The 27,808-nt window shown below is 34.8% G+C and overlaps 1 protein-coding gene across 1 annotated transcript in view; it reads left to right on the top strand.

The window, feature by feature from the left end:
* The window catches only part of LOC149786424 (RNA-binding protein 28-like), a 136,650-nt gene extending 119,471 nt beyond the window's left edge, over positions 1-17,179 (top strand). The window contains exons 20-21 of the mRNA XM_089976867.1: positions 1,147-1,443; positions 16,784-17,179. Of these exons, the coding sequence (XP_089832993.1) occupies positions 1,147-1,443; positions 16,784-16,915 (429 nt within the window). The 3' untranslated portion in view covers positions 16,916-17,179. The remainder of the gene's footprint in view (positions 1-1,146; positions 1,444-16,783) is intronic.
* Positions 17,180-27,808: the final 10,629 nt, after the last annotated feature.

Here is a 27,808-nt window from a genome sequence, read left to right as displayed (position 1 = left end):
TTAATAGGAGGATGAATTCTCATCTTCCAGTTTTGGGTATTTTCTGTCCAGAAAAGGACCAGCTACACCATAGTTGTAGGTAAGTATCACATTCTTAAATTTAGTTTACATCCCCTCACCCCCAACAAACAAGGAAGACACAAGAATTACAAGGCATGAGAATTATAGTTAGATCTAAAAACACCAGAGAATTAATGTTCGTTATTACCTTAGATTTTCATATACCTGGTCCCCTCAATTCCTGCTTAGTAAATTTGGGTCTTTTTTTAAAAATGTTTTAGTGGTCAATCATGCTATGGTACAGTTTACAGTGTTAATACAGTGTTTCATCACAAAAAACACCATGGTCTAATCCAGTTTTACAATTTGGCCAATGCTGTACAAATTTACAATTGGCGGTGACTTGGTGCTCTCTGCCTGCACTTTCCAGAAGGACCACCATAAGGCCAAGCTAAGAGCACAGCCGTTATCCTCTAATCTTCCTTGAAGAAGTTGGCAAACAAGCCAACAAGAGACCAATTTCACTTCCCCACAACAACAGCATTGATACAGGGATAGAACAGAAATGAACAAAAGAACCCAATTGCCACATATAGAACACAAGCTTGTGAAAACTGTAATATCAAAGCTCCACCCAGCGAAGCACACAGTTCTTGCAAACCAAAATGGATAAAGCACCAAGAGGGTCCTATCGTTCGTTCCAGTGTTACTCCCAAGTTTTATCCCAGACTTTTCTTGGTCCCAAAGGTAACAGCGCTCTGCCTCCTGCCATTGACCCAAGCACCCTCAATCAATTCATTCACATCCTTTGATTTTCAATGGAAACATCGCGGTGCTTTTTGGAATGCTGTCCAAGAGGGAGTCTTAGCCTAGCCATCAGTGTGGACTTAACAGACACATACCTTTAGCTCCCTATTCACAAAAGCTTCCAGGATGTTCCTGCAATTTACCTACAATATCTTATGTTTTATATTTGATTAAAAAATTCACATGCTATACTGCTTGATATGCAGGGATTTTAAAGGCTCTGCATACGAGACTCATTGGGGGATCTTGCTTTGAAAAAAATCATTTTGAAATTTAGTTTGACAAAGTTTGGAAATAAAAACCACAGCTATGGTACAGAAGTGACTTTTATCCTTTCAGCAAAAGCGAGAGCAAATAAGAAAGTCGAAAGGTGACACATCTGTGGAAGGGGAGAAGAAAGATAAAGATGTGAAGAAAAGTAAAACTAACGTACTCAGCATGCTGAAGATGAGTGACAAGGATAAGAAGTTAAGAGCTGAACAAGGTGGCCCTAAAAAGCTGCCATCTCACTCAGGCCCTAAAATAAGGCACATACCTAGACATCAGCAAAAGAAAGAGACCAAGAAAAACAAGATGATGTCAAAAAGAGGTAATAAGGGACAGAAAAGAACAAGGCCTGCTGATGCATTGGAAGAGGTAAGCTGAGAATAGTTCTCTAGTGACCAACCTATCCATTTATGTAAGCAGTACAATACTGACAAATTTCCAAGTAAATCCATTTTTTGTTTTTAATGACAGGAAAGAAATTTTTTCCTTGATGCATTTGTCATCCATGTATTCATTAACATCATTTGAATTCTCTTAATTATTCAGGTTACATAGTTCGTTTTTCCATCATTTTAAATTTTACCCATGATTTATTGGAAAACTTTGGAAACATCTCATTAAATGTCTAACTTCATTAATTGCTTTTATGTGGTACATCAGACAGGAATAATTTACATGTATTTTAAATCAGATAATGCCATGCACTCATTTCTCTGTGTGTTTATCTATTTTTGTTTTATTTTTGCCCTAAAATAGCTTTTCTGTTGGTACTGAAATTCCTGTTTATTATACAGAATTCAGTGTCACAAAATAACTGTTAAGTCTGAGAAAAATTTAAATATTTCAAGAAATAATAAGCATAGATGGTACTTAGTCATTGACAATCAACAATATAGATATTTATTTAGATCACAATTATGATTTTGTTTAGAAATTTAATTTTTCAGAACAAAATATCAAGGACATTTTAAAGTTTACTCATGTCCACAGTGAGTGTATCATAATTAATTGCAGTCTTTTCTTCTCATACTGTAAGCAGTCATTGGCAATAAAGTTGATTATAAAGTTTAAAAAATAAAATATGTCCAAATTCATGCAAAGATCCTCAGAATAATTTCAACTCATAATTCATAAGGTTTATGTTTTATCAAGTTCAGTCTTGACATTTGCATACATGAGTCATTATTCAAGTCATATAAAGAAAGCTCCAGCGGATTTTCCTAAACTGTTTTCTTAATTATATCAATGGGTTTGGGGTCAGAATATGATGTTTCCAAATTTTATTATTTGGGGAAAAATAATCATTGTATATGTCTGTCCATCTGTCTTTAAGCATTTTTATTTACCAGACCATAGCTCGTAAACCATTCCTTGTATTTCAGCTAAACTTGGCATAAATGTCAAGCAAGTGGCATGAAGGCGCTTTTGATTCTTAGAAATTTATACATTAAATAAGTTTTCTTTCTTGAAAAATTATAGCATGAACCTGTATACAAATTTAAATTGTGGACCATGGTTACTTTCATGAGGAGTCTTTCCATAAGCAGTATACAAAACTTGTAGTCAACCATGGTTACTTCAAGAGTTTTTGCATAAGTAATATAAAAACTGTAGATGTGGATCATAGTTATTTCAGTTGAAATTGTGGACCATAGTTAGTTTCATGACTCTTTCTATAAACAGTATACAAAACTGATGGTGTCAACCATGGTTACTTCAGGAGGAGCCTTTTCATAAGCATATGTAAATTGAAGGTGTGGGCCATGGTTACTTTCATTTGGTGCTTCACATAAGTAGTATAAAAATTGAATGTGTGGACCATGGTTACTTCAAATGAAATTGTGGACCATGGTTATGTCATTAAGACTTTAAATAAGTAGTATAAAAATTGAATGTGTGGACCATGGTTACTTCAAATGAAACTGTGGACCAAAGTTATGTCATTAAGTCTTCACATAAGTAGTATAAAAATTGAATGTGTGGACCATGGTTACTTCAAATGAAATTGTGGACCATGGTTGCTTGAAATTGTGGACCATGATTAGTTTCATGAGTCTTTGTAAAAACAGTATACAAAACTGATGGTGTCAAACATGGTTACTTCAGGAGGAGCCTTTACATAAATGTATGCAAATTGAAGGTGTGGGCCATGGTTACTTTCATTTGGTGTCTTCACATAAGAAGTATAAAAATTGAATGTGTGGACCATGGTTACTTCAAATGAAATTGTGGACCATGGTTATGTCATTAAGAGTCCTTAAATAAGTAGTATAAAAATTAAAAGTGTGGACCATGGTTATGTTATGAGGCATCTTTAAATAAGTAGGATACAAATTAAAGTTGTGGACCATGGTTATATTCATTTGCAGTCTTTACATACATGTAAGTGGCATACAAGCAGAAAGGTGTGGGCCATGTTTACTTTCTATAGGACTCGTTACATAAGTTTGGGACCAGAGGGATATGTTATTTCAAGATGACATAAAATATTGATCGCAAAGTTGAACATTGTCTTGCTATAGCAGTGATTATTTTATTAAATGTTTATACATGACCCATTTATAATAGTCTGACATTATACATTGTACCTGGTTTGAAGTGCAGACGACATCTGCAAGTGTATCTTCTTACTAGTGTTACATATGTGTAAATAACTTTCTGTATTGAATAAATCTAGAGACAGAGGGACAAAAAGCAATAATGGTTTTGAATTGGTGATATGTAAGTACAGTTTTTTAATGGGTGTACATCATAAATAAATTATTGTGTTTGTAAAGTTTGATATTGTAGTCTGACCCACAGTATCCAGTAGAACAAACACCATAATCTGTAATTATCAGATGTGTTAATATTAAGTAACATGGGCAACTTGTTATAACTTGAAAATTTTCAGAAAAAGTTTGAGATATAATTTGAATATTTGTGTTTTTGTAGCAGCTACAAACTCCATAAAAATTGTTGTATGATGCCTGCCTAGAGCAGAGTTTTATGTCTCTTGAGTCCGGAATGCCATTATTTACACCCTCTTCAACAATTCTTTGTAGGCGTTTTAATGTTAATGAGCTTTACGGTACTTGTACTAGCAGTCAGAGTAAAAAGAAGGAACTTGACTCATGCTTTAAACTATTTTCTTCATTTACATTTTTATTGTGTGCAGATGTCTGCCATTTTAGTAGATCAGGTTTAGGACTTTCTGAATGAATTTTCCTGACATTACTTGTTTTCGTAAAAAGAAGCATGCTCTTATATTCTAATGCTGATTTAAAGAAATACAGTTACAGTTTTATGAGAGAATTATGGTGATGTGTTTTATAAGAGAATTTAGGCAGTGTATTTTAAGTATTTCTTATGTAGCATCAGACCTTCACTTTAATAATTTGTTCACATAATATTAATAATCGGTGCTTGGGTAAACATTGCTCCTAAACTTAGTTACTTCTCACTTTTAATTGCTGATAATAACCTGATGTAGCTGAATTTACTTATTATGTTATCTTGGCAATATGGCCTGATTAGTTAACTCTGCTATAGGTATTGGCAGTATAGACTGTAGACAATCTTTTTATAGAAATGAACTTCCTGTCTGAAGTTTTTTTTTTTTAAAACAGACTGAAGGAATAGGTTTTGGTTTGTGTCACAGTAATTGGAAGTAACATTGATTGAGTGGAAGTTCAGTAAATAACTTGCCTCAGAAGCTGGAGTATATGTTACCTGGGCAAGGTGGACTGGCTGATAATTATTTCTTTCTTTGAATCAAGAATTAGAGTTTGGTATATAGGTATAGAAAAGCAGTAAGTGTCTAGATGCCAGCTTCCCAGACTGTAACAGAGATTATACCAGATTAAAAGTTTTTGTCTCACCTGTGTGAGAATGATAGATAGGCATTGGTGTCATCTGTTTCACTTCCCCAGCAGTAGCAACACAGTTATCAATGTCTACATTTGTCTTTAAGTTTGTAGAAGTCAAGTAAGGCAAGGGTGTGGGGATTACATTAGCACTTGGATCCATGGGTCTTAGGGACTCGTTTTATTGAATGAATCCATCTGTAAGGTACAGGATCATTTATGACTTTTGATCCAAAGTGACATTATGGAATGGGCATATTAGTATATGTCACAATCTGCTTGTAGCTTGTGGCATACTGTATATTTCAAATGTTTTTATAAATTTTATGTCCAATGAACACAGATTTGTAATTGTTTTTGTTGCGTAACTGCTAATTTTAAGTGAGAAAAAATGTCTAGATTTGCTTTCAGAGGATGTTGTTGTAGGGTTTAACACCATTTTTCAGCACACGATAGGCTATACATGGCGGCCAGTATCAATGGTGGAGGAAGAACCCGGGAAATCCCCGGAAAGAACCACTGACCCTCGAGAAGCTACTGGCAAGCTTTCTCACATACCCACATTGGCCGAATCCGAGACTTAAACACATGCAGACAGGTGAGATGGCAGTGATGCATAAAGGAGAGCGCTTTAGACCACTCGGCTACTCGGGGCCCCTTCAGAGGATGTTATAGGGTACTAAGTACATTCTTTTCGGTAGTTCTAGTAGACAGTCATCAAATCACCTGTGATACTCAGTTTACCTTTATGATGAACTTAACAGGGATGCTGTCACTGAATTATATTTAATTATGCCTGCATTATTGATCTTATCTATCTTTGAGGCAGTTTGGTTGGTTAGCTGCCAAGGTAGTTTTCATTAGGTTATATGTAAAGAATTTCTGTTAACTTCAGTATCATTCATCCCAGTTCTCATGGACATGTAATCAGTCACTTCCTGTGGTACGTGATACTTATTATGGAATTCAACCTGCATTATTGACATTATTTAACTAAGGCAGTTTGGTTAGGCACCTAGGTTGTTTTCAGCAGATAGCCAGTTATGTACACCAGTTATGTTAACTTAAATGTCATTCATCCAGTTTTGGTGATACCTTCATTATCAGTTGAAAGTTACTATCATAAGTTGGTAAAGTGTTCCAAATAACTTTGATTTTGTAGAAAAAGCAATGGTAATAAGACAGTACAAAGTCAGCTAGTTATACTGGTACTGATTGTGTATCAGTTAATATTTTTACTCCATGTGATGGATGGGAATGGAACCCTTCGTGCAGATTTTGTTTCACACTGGTGTTAGAGTGGAACCTCTAAATACCATAAACATGCCACAAGGCCAGCCATTATTATCTTGCTGTTTTCTTTTCATTTGTCCATTACCAGTTTGGTTTCTGCACAATAACATGAGTGGTCAACCCTCTACAGTTTATTGATATCTTGCATGTTTTGAGGAAGAATCTTATCAGTTTAGGAGTTACAAGGTCAAAGGTTAAGAGCACTATGTTAGAAAGAAGAAAAATGGTTTCTGAACAATAATTACAGTTTTCCACCATCTACAGTTGCCAAACTTTTGTGGATAACTTGTACTTGAGATAAGGAAGAACCCGATCATTTTTAGATTCAATGAGCCAAATGTCAAGGAAGAACCCTATCATTTTTAGATTCAATAAGCCAAATGTCAAGCTCACTGTAAATGGAAGAAGAAAAGCTGTTTCTGCACAATATTTTGAATTCTCCACCATCTACAATTTCCCAACTGTGTGGATGGTTTTCACTTTGAATAAGGACAAACCCAATCAGTTTCATAGTCAACGGATCAAAGAATTACATAGTCAGTGGATCAAAGAATTACATAGTCAATGGATCAAAGAATTACATAGTCAGTGGATCAAAGAATTACATAGTCAGTGGATCAAAGAATTACATAGTCAATGGATCAAAGAATTACATAGTCAATGGATCAAAGAATTACATAGTCAACGGATCAAAGAATTACATAGTCAATGGATCAAAGAATTACATAGTCAATGGATCAAAGAATTACATAGTCAGCAGATCAAAGAATTACATAGTCAGTGGATCAAAGAATTACATAGTCAATGGATCAAAGAATTACATAGTCAATGGATCAAAGAATTACATAGTCAACGGATCAAAGAATTACATAGTCAATGGATCAAAGAATTACAGTCAACGGATCAAAGAATTACATAGTCAATGGATCAAAGAATTACATAGTCAACGGATCAAAGAATTACATAGTCAATGGATCAAAGAATTAGTCAACGGATCAAAGAATTACATAGTCTTATATTATTATGCACATTAAGTTTAATTCAAAACCACATACATTGACCAAAGCCACATACAAAAACCACATACATTGACCAAAGCCACATACAAAAACCACATACATTGACTAAAACCGCATACATTGACCAAAGCCACATACATTGACCAAAACCAGATACATTGACAAAAACCACATACATTGACCAAAACCACATACATTGACTAAAACCACATACATTGACCAAAACCGCATACATTGACCAAAGCCACATACATTGACCAAAGCCACATACATTGACCAAAACCACATACATTGACCAAAGCTTGAGGTCATCGAGACCCATTGGTCAGTAATCTCCAGGGTAAAAAAATACCCTGCTGTTGCCTTCCATGAGGACTATTAAACATGGGACAAGTTAATAATGTGCTGTCATAGTACTCTTGTTTGTAATTTTGTATGGTCTAGCATAACTTCATTTCATTAATTTAAGGATCTGTTTCTATTTTATAACAGCAGAAAAACTGTTGATAGAATGCTTGTTGCTGGCTCTCTGTGTGTTTATTTATGAAGTACAATTTTAATATCTTTTGTTCCTCATTTGAGAAGGCTGGTACTGGCCATCTGTATGTCCTCCTTCTCCAAACTAATTCACATATACTTCTTAATCTTTTATCATTAAACTTGCACTGTAATTTTATCTTGGGATGAAGAAATGTTGTGGACCAAAATTGAGTCATTTTGACCTTCTTAAATACATTACCCAACTGCAAGGGATTTATTTTTGTAAGCAAAAATGGATGACTTCCCTCACACCATGACAGTAATATCTTTTGTGACACTGATACTTGATAGAAGGAAAAGAAGAATGCAGCAAGGTGATTAAAATGGAATTTGGTTTGGAATGTGATATAGAAAGCAGGGAATGATGTTAACACATCTGTTGGTACTCATTTGAGACTGGATGGTACTGTTGTTCAAACTTCCCAAAAATATCTTGTTGAATTTTTCTCAGCATAGAAAATGATATTTCTGCATCTGCACTGTTGTGAGAGAATGGCAGACATGCTGGGTGGCTTTTCTAGGTCAATAGATGTCCTACACTCCAGAATGACTAATGTTGATACGGTGTTTGCAGTGTGTGCAAAGAAAGTAAATGCTCCTCCTCATTGCTGAGCTTCGTAAACTCCATCCAGGATCTGCAATTTAATTTTGCTGGGTTTTGCAGATGGCTTATCTTTTCCTAAAGTACAGCTGCGTTTCAATATTTTGTCTTGAAAAAAAGAACCACACCAAAATAATCGTGTTTTATGTTTAATATGTGACATAAAATCTGACTTAAAGAAACATTATATAATAATATATTAATATATAATATTAATAATATCATATATAATAATATATAATTTTGCTTCATACTAAATACAAGTGCTATGTAGGGGTCAGGCAGCTTGGCTAACTGAAGACTGAAATATGCATAAACATTGAGGCCATCAGATTAATTAACTAATCAAATGAATCGGATTATTCCACTTAAGATAATTTACCTATGCAAATTAGCCCAGTGGGCTCTCCCACAGCAGTAGTCAAAGGTCATGACATGGCATCATTAACACTTTTATGGGCCAGTTAAGTCATCAGTGAAACAGTAGTTGTTTATATCAGACTGCCTTGCCTTTGATTTGGTTCTAAGATCATTAGCCATATAAACTGTCTTTCTCAAGGATAGTTTTATGTGGGCTCTAAGATAATTAACCATATAAACTGTCTTTCCCAAGGATAGTTTTATGTGGGCTCTAAGATTGTTGTTGTTGTGCGGTTTAATGCCATTTTTCAGCACACAATAGGCTATGCATGGCAGCCAAAATTAATGGTGGAGGAAGAACCCAGGAAAACCCCGGGAAGAACCACTGACCCACGAGAAGCTACTGGCAAGCTTTCTCACATACCCACATTGGCTGAATCCTAGACTCAAACCCACGCAGACAGAGGTGAGATGGCAGTGATCCGTAACGGAAACCGCTTTCGACCACTCGGCGACTTGGGGCCCCCAACTCTAAGATAATGAGCCATATAAACTGTCTGTCCTAAGGATAGTTTTATCTGGGCTCTAATATAATTAGCCATATAAATTGTCTGTCCCAAGGATAGTGTAACAAAATAGAAACCGAGTGGGTTTTGGATTAAATGAAAAACACAAACACAATGTGTGAAAGGTGGAAATTTATGAAATGAATTAATAAAAAAAATATATATGTTGTATAAATACAATGATTCTCTCATGCTCTCAACATACGATTGATCCAATCACTCTACGCAGAAATTCACAAATTGAAAAAACGAAAATATGATTAACGTAATCTTATGTATAGAAAGTGAGATTCAAATAACCTCATGGACTGCAAATACGTTTTAAATAATATTAAGCAGTGTAAGAGAGATTCACATAATCTCGCGTATGGAATACGATTAAGATTCAAATCTCAAGGAATTCAAATATGTTTCAAATAATATTATGCACTGTAAGTGAGATTCACATAATCTCCTATAATATGCAGTGTAAGTGAGATTCACATCTCCTGGAATACAAATAAGATTCAAAATAATCTCATGTAATTGAAAATGTAATCAGTTGGAACAAGCATATGACTCTTGACACTTGTACAGTTGTATGATTCATAAACTGATGAACCGCTCAGTTTCACAGAATCCTTGAGTTGGCCCACACTTTTATCGGCTGCTCACACCCTTCACGGATCCACCACATGTACAGATAATGGGTTCTGAAAAATCTTTAGATATATGCTAATAAATTAAACTCTAATAGCAACTTGTAATTCAAAGCTCACAACATTTCAAATCTGCATGGTAGTAAATGCATCATTACACGATATGACATTAAAACCTGAATAAGCTTTACATATCAAATAAAATATAAATTTAACACTTAACCCCTATGGCTGGAGAACACAATAGAGAATGTTCACTCCATGACAAGATCCAAAACGACCAGTGTCAGTTAGAAATGGAAACTACCTTAAATCCATAGGAGAGTGAGTGCTAGTCAGGATAAAATACCCATGTATACAGTGCTATTAGTGTCTTTCGCCGCAAGTAATTTTTGACGAGATACATGCTAGTACAGTCGCTTACCTGCAAAAACAATTATTCACCCCAGGTAACATACGCATGTACAGCGAAAAATGGTCAAATTGTTCTAAGGCATAACCAAATGTTTTTGGGCCTTATTTTGTGACAGATAGTTTTATGTGGGCTCTAAGATAATTAGCCATATAAATTGTCTGCCCCAAGGATAGTTTTATGTGGGCTTTAAGATAATTAGCCATATAAACTGTCTGTCCCAAGGAGGGGCCCCAAGTGGCAGAGTGGTCAAAAGCACTCACCATTCCAGATCACTGTCATCTCACCTCTGTCTGCGTGGGTTCGAGTCTCAGGCTCGGCTAATGTGGGTATGTGAGAAAGCCTGTCAGTAGCTTCTCGTGGGTCGGTGGTTCTTCCCGGGGTTTTCCAGGGTTCTTCCTCCACCAGTTATACTGGCCGCCATATATAGCCTAACTTGTGCTGAAAATGGCATTAAACCCTACAACAACAACAACAACAACTGTCCCAAGGATAATTTTATGTGGGCTCTAAGATAATTGGCCATATAAACTGTCTGTCCCAAGGAGAGTTTTATGTGGGCTCTTGGATAATTAGCCATAAAAACTGTCTGTCCCAAGGATAGTTTTATGTGGGCTCTACGATAATTAGCCATATAAACTGTCTGTCCCAAGGATAGTTTATGTGGACTCTAAGATAATTAGCTATATAAACTGTCTGTCCCAAGGATAGTTTTATGTGGGCTCTAAGATAATTAGCCATATAAATTGTCTGTCCCAAGGATAGTTTTATGTGGGCTCTGAGATAATTAGCTATATAAACTGTCTGTCCCAAGGATAGTTTTATGTGGGCTGTAAGATAATTAGCTATATAAACTGTCTGTCCCAAGGATAGTTTATGTGGACTCTAAGATATTTAGCTATATAAACTGTCTGTCCCAAGGACAGTTTATGTGGACTCTAAGCAGGACTGTTTATGGTTTATTCTGTCGACTTCTTTCTGACATGTACTCAGCACCATTATGGTGGTTGAAATTTTTTTCTCTTTTTTTCAACGATCATTTTTTATAATTGTGATTTTCGAAACATGTACTTGTCAGGGGATTTGGGAGACAAAAACTGTGTTTTTTGTATGACATGTCTGTGCATGCAGACTTTCCATTCCAACCCAAAATGCTGAACCTACTCTTGGCACATGTCAAACAGACCCTAAGAAAAAAAACATTTTTGAGAAGAAATGGACAGACTCTTGGACAAAAAGACCCACCACATTGAAAGCCATAGAGGGCAGATGGAGAGTTTTCTGTCAGTGGTACAAGCAGGGAAATTTTACTCTTTCAAAAGCTAATTTATCACAAACTTCCTCTTTTGACCTTTTTATAAGAAGTTACTGTCAATCAAGTCAAGAGCTATCATTCCTCTGAACTGTTCCTTTATCATGAAAGAGCCTCTGTTCTCTGATGGGTTGGATGTGATTGGCCTTCAGTTTGTGGTTTTCATTCCTCTTACTTGCCAAGTTGACAGAATGTACCAATTAAAATAATACTTAAGGTTGTTATATGGTATATTTCATTTGGAAACAGGTTACTTCCCCATAATACCATTGTGACTAGGCAGCCAATAGTAAGGAATATTTTATCCTGATTTAATGAGCAAATCATGTTTCTGTTGGCTTTCTGTGGGAAATGAAATCTGAAAAGATCTTTACTCTATTTTTTGTTGTTGAGGTTTCTGTACAGTTCAACTTCTGTATTGTTGGAGTTAGTATGCAGTGACCATCTGAGATGTGTTGTAATATCTGCTGCATCTTGTTTCCATCTTTCAAATCATCTGTATATTGCCATGATAGGAGTCTTGTATTTCATTGAATTTACTTGCATAAAACAACAAGACTGAGAGTGGGGGTGGGTGGGTTGCAGCTATGATTAGCAGGGTGATCCATAATCAACAGGACCACACATTTAGATCTTACTAAGATTTGCAGGGTGATCCATACAGAACAGGGCCACACATTTAGAACTTGCTAAGATTTGAAGGGTGATCCATACAGAACAGGACCACACATTTAGATCTTACTAAGATTTGCAGGGTGATCCATAAATCAACAGGACCACACATTGAGATCTTACTAAGATTTGCAGGGTGATCCATAATTCAATAGGACCACACATTTAGATCTTACTAAGATTTGCAGGGTGATCCATAATCAACAGGACCACACATTTAGATCTTACTAAGATTTGCAGGGTGGTCCATACACAACAGGACCACACAGTTAGATCTAAGATTTGCAAGGTGATTCATACTCAGCAGAGCTACAGTCAAGTTTAAATTTTACTGAAGACCCGCATAACCAGAGTAAGAACTTTTGATCTGTTGCCCAATCATATTCAGTCCATGGCTTTTCTGACATGTGTCCCTTGTGGAAGGGTATGTAGCTAATGGTCCAGAATAAGGCGTACATAGGGGTGGGTACTGTAAGGCCTCCTTTTGGCCCAGAAATTCATAAACATTCCAAAATGTTGTTGATCTGATAATACCATGACAAAAAGTTTATCAGCATTTGACAAACTTAAAATTGCCATTGATTTTTTAAAAATTATTTCATATGACATCATGGGCACATGCTTATTGGCATTATATTTGACTGTGAAATAGCCAGTGTTTGCTAAAATTGGAGCTATTTTTTAAAACTAAGATGGTTCAGATGCAACAACCAAATTCCATTTTTTTAATACAGAATATGAAAATACATGTGGATAACCGTTTACTAGAATATCATTTTAGTCGTCGCATGTGCACTATGTGGGAAATGAGAACATTTAAGTCTGTTAGTGTTCATTGGTACCTTGCATCTCAATAACGGTCAAGTATTGACTACATCGAAATTGATGTTTCTGTCACAATGACAGGAGTATCATAGGATGAATGTGTGTTGTGCAATAGAACTATTTGAATGTGACCATCTGTCCAGGCTTCATTCAAAAATTCTTAAGATATAAGTCTATTGATCCTCCAGTCTCTGCTGTAGCTCAAATTTTAATATACCTATTAACATGAAAGGTTTGGTACAAGACACAAGTTTATTTGAAACACAGAAATGAGGCAAATTGGAATGAACTTGTGTCTTGCACCTAAAACTAGTTGCTGTAACCTATTTTCTGGATTTGTTAAGCATTGGTAAAAACTAAACTTGTCTGGGCTCTAATTCCAGTACCTTTTGACCCATTAGTACCAAATTCTGATTAAGAATGCATCTTAGAATGAAACCATTAAGCATTCAGAACTGGGTCATTATCACCTATTTTCCCAGATTTTGAAAATCGTGTAAAACTGGTGTATGTACTCAAATTTAACAGCTTTTATCCTATTGCTTTAGGGATGCATTGTAATTGCATCTGCAGATAATGCTGTCATTCATCCAAACTAGGTTGCAGTGACATGCTTTCTGCAGTTGATTAATCAGTTGTAATTATTATTGGTACCATTATTGTTATTATATCTTAGTTCAGTAACAGATCCCCTCCTTTATTTACTTGCACCTGTGAAAAACTTGATATGGTAAACAAGCTGGAGAAAATTCCCCTACACAATTATCAGAGTACTGCCATTTCACAGTGATAAAATGCCAAAATAATCAATTGCAAATTTGTAAACGTCTGTTGATAAGATCTCTGACATTGTACAATACAAACAGAAAATGAATGATTCATATCTGCACCTGTATTCTTTAAATCTCATTAGTCTCAGGTAATGATCACTAGTATTTCTTCCAGGCAACTTTACCATTTAATATAGAATTATTATTTCAGCTATTTCTGTGTCTTCTGTTGAATTTCCCATTTAATCAGATGCCTCATGTACACATGTTGTAAAGTTGCTAGTTTTGTAAAATGTTCAGACTCATTAATTTCAAATGGTATATTTGTGTTTGCATTGATGCTACAAGAATCCATGTTTTTAAATTGATTAATTGCTCGCGGGTGAACATCTTTGTACTCATCAGTGTTGATGAGATATTTTGCAGAGAGAAGATGGATTTAAGGTGCATTAGGGTTGACTAATTGAATTTGTCACTCACACCTTGTCACTACTCACTGTATAGTAAATATACTGATTTTATGCAAAATAATTTATTTTGAGGTTTTCAATCCTTGCATTTGTCTTTTTGTGACTAAACTTCAAATCCTGTGCTTTCTTCTCACTTGTTGAACCATGTTTTAAGCCCCGTTACAGAACAGGTTCATCAAGTTAGACATTTTACAAGAAGCTTTCAACCTGCCTGGATGATAATTTTTTTCTTAAGTCCATACACTGTATAAATATTTATCTTTGTGCTTTGAATTTTTTGCATCTTTTGATTCAAGAGAAAGTATGAAGATTAACTAGTTTGCCAAAATTTTTTTGCTTGCATTTTATTTTGGCATGAAATCCTGACATAAAAGTGATAAATAATTCCATGGAACATACCTGTTGCACTTGCTGCAACTTTCAAAGATTATTCTCTTGAAATGATTTAGCAAGCACTTAAACTAAGAGAAAAGACAAGAAAACAGCAGGTAATTTCCTGAAGGAGTCTATTCTTTTTTTGCATGTCAGGATTTTGTAGAGGCATATCATTTTACGGGTTAGTGAAACCCTTTTAAATACCATCTGTATTCACTTATAAAATGATTACAACTGCAGAGACCCAGATCTGGCATCCCATAATGTACTGGCAGATCTGGGTCTGTGCAGTTTGTTAGGAGTAGTCGGTAGAACAAACAGCATAGATCCTGGTTTGCATGTGCATTATGCTACAGCAGATCAGGATCTTTCTTTGGTGTTTGCCATTTGACTCAACTTAGATATATACAGTATTGTTTGATTTCACAGAATGCCACCCAAATCTCCCCCCCCCCCATACAGCAAATGGTACATCTTAAACAAATTCATTTAACACTGTCACAAGTTAATCAAAAGAATTGTAGTTAACATAACCAACTGCACACTGCAGACCCAGATCTGTTGTTGCATAATGAACTGGTAGATCTGAGTCAGTGCAGTTTGTTATGAGTAATAAGGAGAACAAGCAACATTGACCCTGATCTGGTGCATTATGTGATGGCAGGTCAGAGTCTGTGCTGTTTGCAGTAGACTTAACTTTTAAGCTAGTAAAAAAAGGAAGTTAAAGGCCTTTTGATAAGCTTGTCCAAGAGAAAACGTTGAAGCAGCAGAAAGCCATTGAGTTAGTGTATTGGCGTTCATTCAAGAATAATCAGTAGTTTTACAGCAACAAGATTAAAGCAGAATATTGCATAAATGAGAGTGAAACTCATATTCTTATTAAAATGGAATCATTATAAATTAGCTTCATTAACTTTTGGCAATTCCAATATATTTGACAGTATATTACGTTATAGGTTGTTTTTTTAAAGGTAATTTGGATTGAGGCCTGGACTGTGTTCAGAAATAATATAGACATGGGAACAAAATTTGCATGAGTAAATTTGCATAGATTGGGAATTCTATATCAATTTTAAATATTTCTCATTAGAAAATGAGCTTATTGGCTCGTGTAGACTCTAAAATACCCTATTCAGCACAAAAAAATCATGCATAGCTGATTGGAAATATTTGTTAAGTCTACACGTTTAAAAGTATTTAGTTTATGGTACTGTGCTGAACTTACACAAATTTAATGCAGTTGATCTTTTGTTGTATTTTGAGAAAAAGAGAACTTCTCAGACCTTGTACTCACTTTGACTTACTGTGTTGCAATAGTTTTTCTTTCCAGCATATCTTTCCTGTTTCTTCAGTGTAGGTTATTATTTTGAGTAGAATGGCTTTATCTTTTTTTTTCAAGAATATATGCCAACTAACTATAGTCATCACAACAGTGATGATTAAAAAACAAATAGATAAACAATTAGAAACGAATAGATAAACTTCAATTTTACCTATTTGAAAAGAATAAACTTAGAGTTTTACTCCTGTTCTTATATCTTAAAAGATTCAGAAGTGGGCAGAAATATTATCTGGTTGGGCGGTCTGTTGATTAATATATGTGAAGTAGGAAATTTCCTCCAGGATGCAATCAACTGGAGAGATCTTATGCTTCATCATCAGTTGTGAGGAAATTCTCATGATGTTGACACTGTTGCCAAGCAACATGTCAGAATGATAGTTATAGCATGAATGATATAATTTGTGGGCTCATTTACTTTTCATGAATGTCATTATTTGCAGTAATAGTGACATTTTCAGTATTTGATGCCCTGTGACAAGGCAGATGTTAATCTTTTCATAATAAATTTGTCTTGTCTGTAACTTCATAGGAACCATCCAACCCAGAAGTAATCTGTACCTTTGTAGAAAGGAAATTTGTAATGTATCAGAGTCCAATACCGGAAGTTACCTAACTTCATTTAAATTGCGACTTGTTTTGATGAAACAGTTTGTACATTTCTTTTTCCAGGCCCCAAAGAAAAGGAGGAAAAGAGGAAACAAAGAAGTGACAGACAGTTTTGACAGACTTGTCAACCAGTACAAGCAAAAATTATTGTCTGCAAGCAGTAAGACAGGTGGCAAGAAGTGGTTTGATGTGTGAGATAGGAACATCATCAGGTGGGGGCATTTGAGCAATATTGTCAGAGCTTGTGGTAGAGTTTTTGAAACTTAAAGTGTTTATGAATACAGGTTTTACCAGCTGGAGTCCAGGATATAAATATCAAGTGCTAGTAATAAAAGATTCAACTTTGAAAACCAAGAGTTTTGGAAGCAGGGAATATTTATTTGTGATATCTCTAAGCAGTCAATTCAAGTTTGCATCAATAAAGGCATTGAAGGAACAATAAATTAAATTAAATTGAAAGTTTTTAGAATTTTCAGATTTTTGTGTTCGTCTATTTTTCAGATCTCTGAGGTTTAGTTAATTAATGCATCATATGTGTTCAAGTTTGACAGAAATTGCAGTATGCATTGATGAATTAATGAGTTGCAGATTCCATCCAGCTGTTAGCTGTTTCTTGCATATCAGAAATTCCACACTCTACTGATCACAGTTATCAAGTTCTGTGTGAAACATTTTGTTAGGATATGGTCAGTTTTATAGCGTAATGTTACACCTATATCACCTAGTCCAAGTTACCTCTCAGCTTTTCCACCTCATGTTAGATATTTCTACAGTTATGATGTATTAAGTAAGAGCGCATCCCCTATTAAAAAAACATGGAATTTGCCAAAACCTTACATTATCACAAGGTTCCCACACTATCAGGAAAAAGTTGGGAGAAATGATTATATTTTTCCCAACCGTGAAAAGTCCTTGAATTTTGCAAATTTTGAAATGCTGACGAAAGTCGCAAGAAACCAGGGAATTTTTCTCCAAAACTACGTAATTGAGTCATAACTGAACTGCTCATGAGTTAATTTATCGAGTTCTAACCAGAATATTAGTAGGTTGCAGTATGGATCAGTTGGGTGCTTGCCATAAATATATTTGTTGAGACAATCCAAATGCTCAGTGGATTTGATTTTTTTAGTAGACTGTTTGTTTCACAGACAGCTCGATATCAGTATCTTTTTTTTATATGGACGGTATGAAAACCAGTCTAGCATCACAAGAGGCCAACACGGTGGCCTTAAAGCATATCCGCTTTGCAGATGGGCCAGCAAACTTAAACGTTGTTAAATCGACTTATACCTCCATGAAATCAATATGAAAATTATTTATTTTCTCAGAAATTGCGAGTATTAAAATCATTATGTCTTTAATCTGCTGAAAGACGATAAAACTGTTGTGGACATTTGAGCTGGTACTAGTGATTTCGATTGCTAGTTGCACGAGCTCATAGAATATCACAGCCATCATTTTCAAATATTGTACAAAAAATATTAAATGAAAGTCGTATACTGGTTGTAATAAAAATACAGAAATGAAAGAGCACAAAATTCTCTATATTTATTCTGAGACCAACTAATGGAGTTTTGTTGTATCACGTGACTACCAAGGTTGACACATCCTTTCTCAGGCAGGGAGCATACAAAGCAGGGAACCAGACTACTCTGCTTGATGAAACAGACTGGCAAAGTTTCTTGTAGTTGTTCTCGAAATAAATATGTTGAGAATTATATGTTCTTTCTGGTTTTACAAAAGGTATCGGACTTTCATTTAATATAATTGAAATTTTTGTACAACAACATTAAAAAGGAGTTTGTTGTTGATATCGCGTGACTATCTGACTTCCAGTATTGTTGTTTGAGATTTGTGAAGTTATGTGACTACTAACGCAAATGGTGAGTACCAGGTCAGGTTTCATCTGTGCCAAGTTTTGTCTAGTCTATCAGTGGATTAAAGACATAACAATTATAATACTTGCCATTTTTGAGAAAATAAATAATTTTCCTATCGATTTCATGCAGATATAAGTTGATATAACATAGTTTAAATTTGCTAGGCCTGCTGGTAAGCTATCTTACGGGAGCAACAGAGTCCAAATTTTTATATGTAATTGCTCTGAACCCACACCATCCTAAATGTCCAAATGTGAAAAATGGGGTTGGAATATTCGGAGGAAATGTGGATTAGAAAAATTTTGAATCTTTGAGCGGAACTTTGGCGTGAAACTATTATACAGTGACATGTAGCTTGAAACATTGGTTTCAAATCTTAAATAGAACGCAGGAGAAATGGGAAATTGTTGTCCCATTTATTCTATATTAAGAAACAATAAGAGCCCATGTATCAATACAAATTTGGGGACTGATTTATTGAACTGCAAGAAGACAAGTTGATTTTACAGAAAATTCAGTCCTTGTTTGTACAGCAATATATAATTTTGAAGGTCTTTGTCAAAATTTAAATCAACCCTTTTGTAAATGTCCTTAAATGATGGAATTTTTAACCAAATCATCTTAAGAAGTTTAGGTCGGTTGAAAAATCTTGTTTGAGATTTTATTGACATGCATAAATTCAGGATTAAACTTTTTTCATTACAAGATAAGATTCTAATGCTTTGCATTTATTGGGGTTTTTTCATACTGTGATAGGAAATGTTTACTTTGTATAACATGCACATATATTGCTCCAGACTTCTTTAGAAAAAAAGGTTTGAAAGGAAACAAAATAATTTATGCTCATTATGTTGTTTCCACGTAGCAACATAATGGAGGTCAGCAAAGCAAAATTAGAATTTGTATTCTGTACATTGAAATGGCTTTAAATGCCAATTTATAGGAACATAGATTTGTTTTGTGTGACTCATTTTGTGGTTTTGTACATGATCATCTTTTCTGACATTTATGTTTTGGAGTCTTGAAAGAGAAACATCTTCAGATTTGGAAAATGCATGTTTTATGATCCAAAATGTTCTTTAATTGTATTCGTTAATGGTCATATGTTAACCTTGAACAAATTAATTTCATCTGGAAAAAACCTGGAAAAGACATGTAAATTTATATTTAAAAAAGAGTGGGAACCATGTTATCAGCATAGGGTTGCTGCTTTACATAAGGGCATGCATAATTAGGCAATCTCGTATCAAACCCCACCTGCCTGAAATTGACATAACATAGCTTCTCATTCATAACAGGTAAAACCTATTTCACCTGGTCATTACAGGAGTCAAAATTAGTATTTACAAACTTGACTCGGTATTACACATTTTTCACATTGCTTGGTCGTGTTATCCCAAATCTTGTGCCCTTCACATTGTTTTGTTTTTTACAGTAAAGGTTAAATAGTCGTATGATACAAACAACCTATGTGGGAAAAGACCAATAATAATGTGATTGTATTTTATTACATGGGTTGTGAGATGTGGTGATCTCAGACATGATTTTTCTCCATTTTAAAGCGGAATTCCGCTTTTCTTCCCACTTGAATCAGATTTTTCTTGATATAGTCCGTTTTTATATCATCTCCGATCCAGTTTTTAAAAAATGGTCTTTCCGGTCCCATTCCACAACGACCCTTATTTATTCCATATATTAGTTAGCACATGATTCTTGTAAAGAGTATTCTGATTGGTCAAAGGTTTAAATTCATCCAGTGAATCTTCATGTAATGGAAACTGATGGCAATGGAAAGTAGAAGCATGCTTGCAAAACATGGTGTCCTGAGTTGTTGAGAGAGAGCATGACATGAAAAGTTTAGATAAAGATCTATAAAAAAAACATATGGAAATAGGAATGACTGGAATGAAAAGTTGACGGAAATTTAATTGGTCAGGTTTTAAGAAAACTGAATGCTAGAGGACTGGCATTTTATGACCTCGGCAAGAAAGATCTGAATTATGGTAATCATGGTTGGAAGAGTTTGGAACTTCACCTACAAAAGAAGCTGCACACGGAAAAATTGAAGCTCAGAAGGCACTGTTAGAAGTGCAGTTAATTACTATAAGAAGAAAGATTTCTTGCATGAGAGAACAGATGTAGCACTCTGTCAGAATATGCGCACTGCATGTCGCCAATACAAGCACCAGCTTAAAAGGGAAAGGGCACTTATTGAGAAGGAAAAGAAACCATTGCACATTGAACCAAAAAAGTTAGTGATGACAAAAAGGAAGGCCAAAGAAATCTTGGCCAAAGTCGCAAAAAGAGCTCAACTGGCATATCAACAGGTTGTGTCCATTGGAGACAAAGACAAGTGAATGTATGGGATTATTTGTATATAGTTGATGTACTTGGGTCTTTATTTTACAGATTTGTTATGAAATGAGCGAAGTATAGTATATTTGGTGCAAAAATTTACAAATTATTGTGACTTAATTACGATGTGAACACTGACATGCACATGAAATAACTTCAGCATCAATAGAAATGGAGAACAAATTCATGTGACTATAAATATTGTGAAATTATTGAAGTAAAGTTGAACATTTTTGGTAAGTTTATTAGTTTTTCAAATGTTTATTTTTGTTTTATGATGATAAGTTGTACCAGGAGCAGTTTTTTATGAGTGTAAAATGTGTTTTTGGACCCCCCAGGTCAGGGTGATGCCCATCGATAAACCCATTGGGGGACGACCCCCAAACCCCCTTAAAATTTTTTTAGCTTTTTTTATGGAAGACCAAAATCATGTCTGTGATCATCTAATTGCAATGTAGAATCGGTATATGAGTATAGTCTATGTCTGCTTTTTACCGCTACAAATGTTTTTAATTGTTATGTCTGAAAAGATAAATAGTCTTATAAATTTCAGGAAGTAGAGTTTGTCGTAAAGTTGCATAATTGAGCTAGCTCATGGGTAAAAACAACTATCCCGTGTCATTAAAGCCGCTATAATATGGTTTTGGTGAATTCCATGTTTTCAGTAGGGGATAAACTCTCACTTCCCACCCCAGCATATTTGTCCACAATGGGAAAGGTCAAAAGAAACTTGGGCAATACATCACCTGTTGCTTGTTTTCACTGTGCGACATACAAATGGTAACCATGACAGTTTCATTAGTCAAAAAAAGATGTGCATTTCCTATTGCACTGGTTTTAAATTAGAGTATGTAGGTAGGGATTTCTTTATACAAAAGAGATATACGTTGATTAGTATATCTAATGTACTAAATGAATGTTATTAAATTGGAATACCAGTATATGAGGACGATTTGTTTAAAATGACTTTCCCAGTGCAACCACTTTGTGAATTTGTACATACACTAATTTTAAGAAAATAAATATGTGAAAACATCCAGTTTTATTTCATTATGTGTGAAGAGGACAAATATAATTTTCACAAGTGATTCCCAGTACTGAATTTCTATGCATCATAAAATTTCCAGCAAATAATCAGTGGAAGAAAACAAATTTGATAACGCTCATGACAGATAAACAAATGGTCATGTATGATGTTCAAGGAATATTACAATTTATACAAACAGCATTTGGGGCCCCGAGTGGCCGAGTGGTCTAAAGCGCTCTCCATTACGGATCACTGCCATCTCGCCTCTGTCTGTGCAGGTTCGAGTCTCAGATCCAGCCAATGTGGGCATGTGAGAAAGCTTGCCAGTAGCTTCTCGTGGGTCAGTGGTTCTTTCCGAGGTTTTCCTGGGTTCTTCCTCCACCATTAATACTGGCCGCCATGTATAGCCTATCGTGTGCTGAAAAATGGCGTTAAACCCCACAACAACAACAACAACAACAAACTGCATTTTAATATATCATTAACTGCTGATGTATCGTATATTGTTGCTTCATATCGAATAAAACTGCTGGGTATGGGTCAAACAACTTGCTAATTGAAAGGTAAAATATGTATAAAAGTGCAAGGCAATCAGACTATTAAATTTGTTTACAAACAATAATTTGTACACAACATTTGCAATATTACAGTTGGATATTACAAATTATAAGATTTTTTTTTAAAAAAACCAACCCCACCCAACCCTAGAAAACAGAAAATGTGTCTATATATGCTGTTCAAAGAATATTAAAACATACAAATTGCAATTTAATATATCGTTAAATATGTGTCATATATAATGTTGCTTCATATCAAATACAAGTGCTGTCTATGGGTCAGGCAACTAAAGACTAAAATATGTCTTAATGTCATGGCCATCAAACTTATTAATTTCTGTACAAACACTTGCAATATTGCAATTTGATATCAAATGACAAAAATATGGACAATCTGATGAACCATTTTATAAAATCATTTTTGTGCAAGATTTCAGTTGCTCACATAATGGAGCATATGCTGTATGATGACATTGTCATAAAACCATGATACAATGGACAATACAAATTCATGAGCATGAACTTTGACATACACCTGCTGTCATCTTATTTAAAAGTGAAAGATTCTGATTTAATTTCATGATTGATAGCGTCAAGTCAGTTAAATAAGTTGTAATAAAGGTATTATCAAAACTATGATTTATATAAAGACTTGAAATTAAAAAAGGCAGTGATCATAAATTTATTTGTTCTTTTTACAAGAAGCAACAAAGATTCAAATATAGTTGACAGTCCAGACCTACCCAGGTAACAGACTTGTTATATACTAAAGGAATGGCAGATGTAGCCAAGTTAAATAATTTAAACTAGAACGAATATTTTTTTCCCAACCATTCAAGTTGCATATACATGTACTTTGAAAGAGTATCACAGCAGTCGAGTGTGTAAGATGTCAGCCTTTTAGCCTCAAGATGAATATTTACATGCAAGAAAGCTTGCCAGTAGGTCCTACACCTCAAATACTGGCTGTCATGTATAGCCAGTAAAGATGCATAAACACCATAAAGATGAAAAATTATAAATTGTATTTGGCTTGGTTTTCTTGCTATCATAAATGATGCATGTTGAAATGGAGATGAAACATGAGTCATTAACCATTGTAAAATCTTTGCCCTGCATGAAAGAATCCTCTGTTTTATTAGGCATCAGAAATTTAAGAATAACTGAAGGTGTCAATGAAGATTTTGTCATGTGATTATCCAAGGCAGTGTTGTACTTGATGAAACAATTGATCTTTTGCTATTTACACCAGTAGAAACTGGATATCCAGGTTTACCACATAGTATTTTAGCCTTGTCATTACATAGTAACAATGCCCACATCTCTGTCTCCTTTATACCAAAGACTGGAATTAAAAATTAGATGTGAAATTCAATGCGGCTTTTGCACGTAGATTGTGTGGAGCAAATTGTAAATACACCAGATTATTTGAGGGTAGAAGAGTCCCTTTTGGGCAAGCTTTGACTGCATTATCATTCGTCTCATGTAAGGAAATTAATTCAGACAAATGGGCCATTCTGTGTCTTTATTCATCTGCAGCAATGTTTTCTACAACTCCAGAAAGAACTTGAAAAAATATGTCAAACGTGTTACTTGGCCTTCCAGGATTTAACACAAGGACCTCTGGAATAAGATTCACATCACCCAAACATATTAACTGTAACCACTCTTGAAGTTACAGGATGAGATGCAACTGTTGTATTTAACGTCAGTTATATTTATATAAGTTGAGCTACAGATGGTAGGAAGGATGTCACATTTTTCACTCTTTAAACATTCATCTCTCAGTACTTGTGTGAAATTCTTTTAACTCTGGCATGGTTATCTGAAGGAATTGTGCACCCTGCATTAGAATACCTGCTTCTGTCCTGTGTTCTTCAGCAATCCTTATACAAACTGTTGATAAACTTTAACCACCAGATGCTGAAAAAGTAATAACACTCATTGTTGGTTTGGAGAGGTCTCTCCACATGAACAAATTCATCAAACAAAAATGGCTTAAGTTCACCAGCTTCTGATACAGCAAGATCAAGCTTCTGATACAGCAAGATCAAGCTTCTTATACAGCAAGATCAAGCTTCTGATGTTTTTCCTTTACACCAAAAAGGTATCTTCTTCTGTGTTGAAGAGTTGCATCATTTGTAACAGTTTGAACAGGATGGTCCATTTCCTGATTTTTCTGAACAGTTTTATTTTGCATAGTAAAGTGATTCTTATATACCAGCAAGCAGTCTGCTAGTTGGTTTTTATGACCCTGCTTTCTGTCAGATGCAGAACTGTTAACCACAGGTTTTAAAAGAAGTGAGTATAAAGCCAGACCATGACTGTCCAGTTCTTTTGCAGGTAACTGCCCAGCTTTCATTCTCTTACCTTTAAAGATTTTATATCCCTCATAATCATCAAAACTTGAATGTACTGGCAAAGCACTGTGCTTCCTCATTGTTGATCCATTTATTGTTGATTTCTCATTGTTGATCCTAATTGTTGATTCATTTATTGTTGATTCCTCATTGTTGATTCATTTATTGTTGATTCCTCATTGTTGATTCATTTATTGTTGATTCCTCATTGTTGATCCTTATTTATTGTTGATTCCTTATTGTTGATCCTCATTGTTGATTCATTTATTGTTGATTCCTCATTGTTGATCCTCATTTATTGTTGATTCCTTATTGTTGTTCCTCATTGTTGATCCTCATTGTTGATTCATTTATTGTTGATTCATTTACTGTTGATCCTCATTGTTGATTCCTCATTGTGATTCATTTATTGTAGTAATGTGATTGGTAATGTACCATAAAGCATTGCAGAGGGCCTACAAATATATAATTAAATTTTAAAATTGGTAATCAAGGTCTGCCTAGATAAAGCCCCAGTAAGTGCATTCAGGTAACAAGTTACCATTACTTGAACATCCTACTGCACCATCAGATGAGTGGAAGTAACTACATACAAAATAAGTTATAATTACCTGAACAGACTACTTGACTGTCAGATGTGTGGAAGTAACTACATACAAAATAAGTTATAATTACCTGAACAGACTACTTGACTGTCAGTTTTATGGAAGTGCCCTGTGCTTATTTGAAGACTATATAAATTTAAAGTTTAACAGTTGGATATATTACTCTTATTATTAAGTAGTGGGTCGGTGGTTCTTTTTGGGGTTTTCCCGGGTTCTTCCTCCACCATTAATACTGGCCGCCATGTATAGCCTATCTTGTGCTGAAATATGGCGTTAAACCCTATAACAACAACAACAACAAATTATTATTAAGTAACAACACTCAACTACAAATCTGTCTGTATTCTATCTTTACTAATGGCACAGATATTCCTTTCAGTGATTCCTCTTAATGCATAGCTATTACATGGATCTAGTGCACTATGGTAAATTTAATATTCAGTGTCAACAAAAAAGAATAATATTGCAAAACACTCAGTAAGTGCTAAAATAATTAATTGCAAGATTTAAGTCTATTAAGAAGGAGTTTATGAGATTAAAATGTTGATTTAAAAACGAACAAACCTATAGAAAGTTGTCAGCATTAAAAAATATACTTGAGAGAAAGTCTGTATAAACATCAATGTTTATTATTTTGATGTAAACTAAATACAATGTCGAGATGCAATTAAATCAATATTGCTAAAAAATATGTTAAACAATCCAAATATTACATGTCAAATAAGGAAGATAATTACCAGCTAACTGAAGAAAGCAAAGGGTTTATACATTCATGCTATAGTGGCATGGTAGTAGCAAAATAAAATTTCTCAAAGCAAAATAAAATGACGCTTTTACATATTAATATGTTAAAAGTGCATATTTAATGCAGCAGCCAAGGATTTGTACATTAAAGAGTTTATACGTTCATGCTAAACTGATAAAGAAATAGCATAAATATTTTATTATCAGAATTGCAAGGTAAAAGTTCGTCCAGTTTAACAATATGTTCTACATCTTTCTATTTCATATATCTGAATTAGTGAATATTTAATTAAAATATATTTTATTACTTCATAATGTTGACAGCTGGATAATCCCATCCATCTGCCATTAATATTTCAAATGCATTTACAACCTTTGATGCTGCTTGGTCATCTGTGTTTGCTGGCATTTTCTCATCTGGTCAGTCTGCGGCATTTTCTCAGATGGTCAGTCAACGGTATTTTCTTCCAAAGCTGTACATGTAAACTTGATACTTTTAATGCTACATTTAAGGGTAATATCACAACCAACAACTTTTCATTCATTTCCAGTCCGTCCAATGATGATACCACCTTGGTTTTACAGATTCCTGCATGGAATAACCTGTCTGTAGGTTGCCATGGTACTCTATGACAATGTCTGCAATAACTTTATGATTGGATATTATAGTTACAAGAGTTTTCTTATTCATGTGCTGACTTTTGTCAAATTTTTACGTCAGCACAGTCATAGGTAAAGTATCCATGCTGCCGATCAGAAGAAAAATCATGCAGATGCTTTAGACTAATCAGATAATATTTCAAGCACTGCAAAGTACTGGACAAAACCAGCTCAATGAAATGCACAAAACAATTTCATCCATGTGATTTTTGAAAATCTGTGGGGGCGAAAAAAGTGTTAGGGTCAGCAGTGAAAAACGGGGAGGGTTGTCTGATCAGCAACACACATTTTGGGGGTGGGGGTGGGGATTTATGTTTTACTGTGTAACTGTGGTGTAATAAATGCATCACTTTCTTGGTGGCGTCAACAGTATAGTTTTGTGTCAGACAATTTGCCTGTGATATGCTGGTTTACAATACATTAGTGGATATACAAATATGAAATGCTGGGTCCAATAGAACACATATTTTAGCTCACCTGGCACGTGTCTATGGTACTGTCTTCTGTCCATTGTGCCTCATGAGTTGTTGGAGCATTTGTCAACTGTTGCTTTTTGAGTACTCTAGGGGTCTTTATTCTTTTATGATCAGATTTTTACCTGAAATTGGTATGTGAACCTACATTGTCCGGTGTGTTCATTTATTAACAACGTCCATGCATATTAATTAGGTGATCTTGCATGTGATAGATTGAGCTTGTAAAGACTCTAGAGGCCATATTTCTGGTGAGAATTTGATCAAATGTTTGAATGTTTTCATGTATGATAAAGATCTTTCATTTATGAGCAACCTTCTTGCATATTAATGAGGTGATCTTACGTCTGATAGGTTGAGCATGTGAACAGTCCAGAAGTCACATTTCTGATCAGATTTTGATTGGATGTGGTATGTAAGCTACTAT

Source organism: Sinohyriopsis cumingii, chromosome 12 (genome assembly GCF_028554795.1).
Source record: "Sinohyriopsis cumingii isolate HCF-2022 chromosome 12, ASM2855479v2, whole genome shotgun sequence".
Lineage (NCBI taxonomy): Eukaryota > Metazoa > Mollusca > Bivalvia > Unionida > Unionidae > Sinohyriopsis > Sinohyriopsis cumingii.
This window is presented reverse-complemented; position numbering and strand designations above follow the sequence as displayed.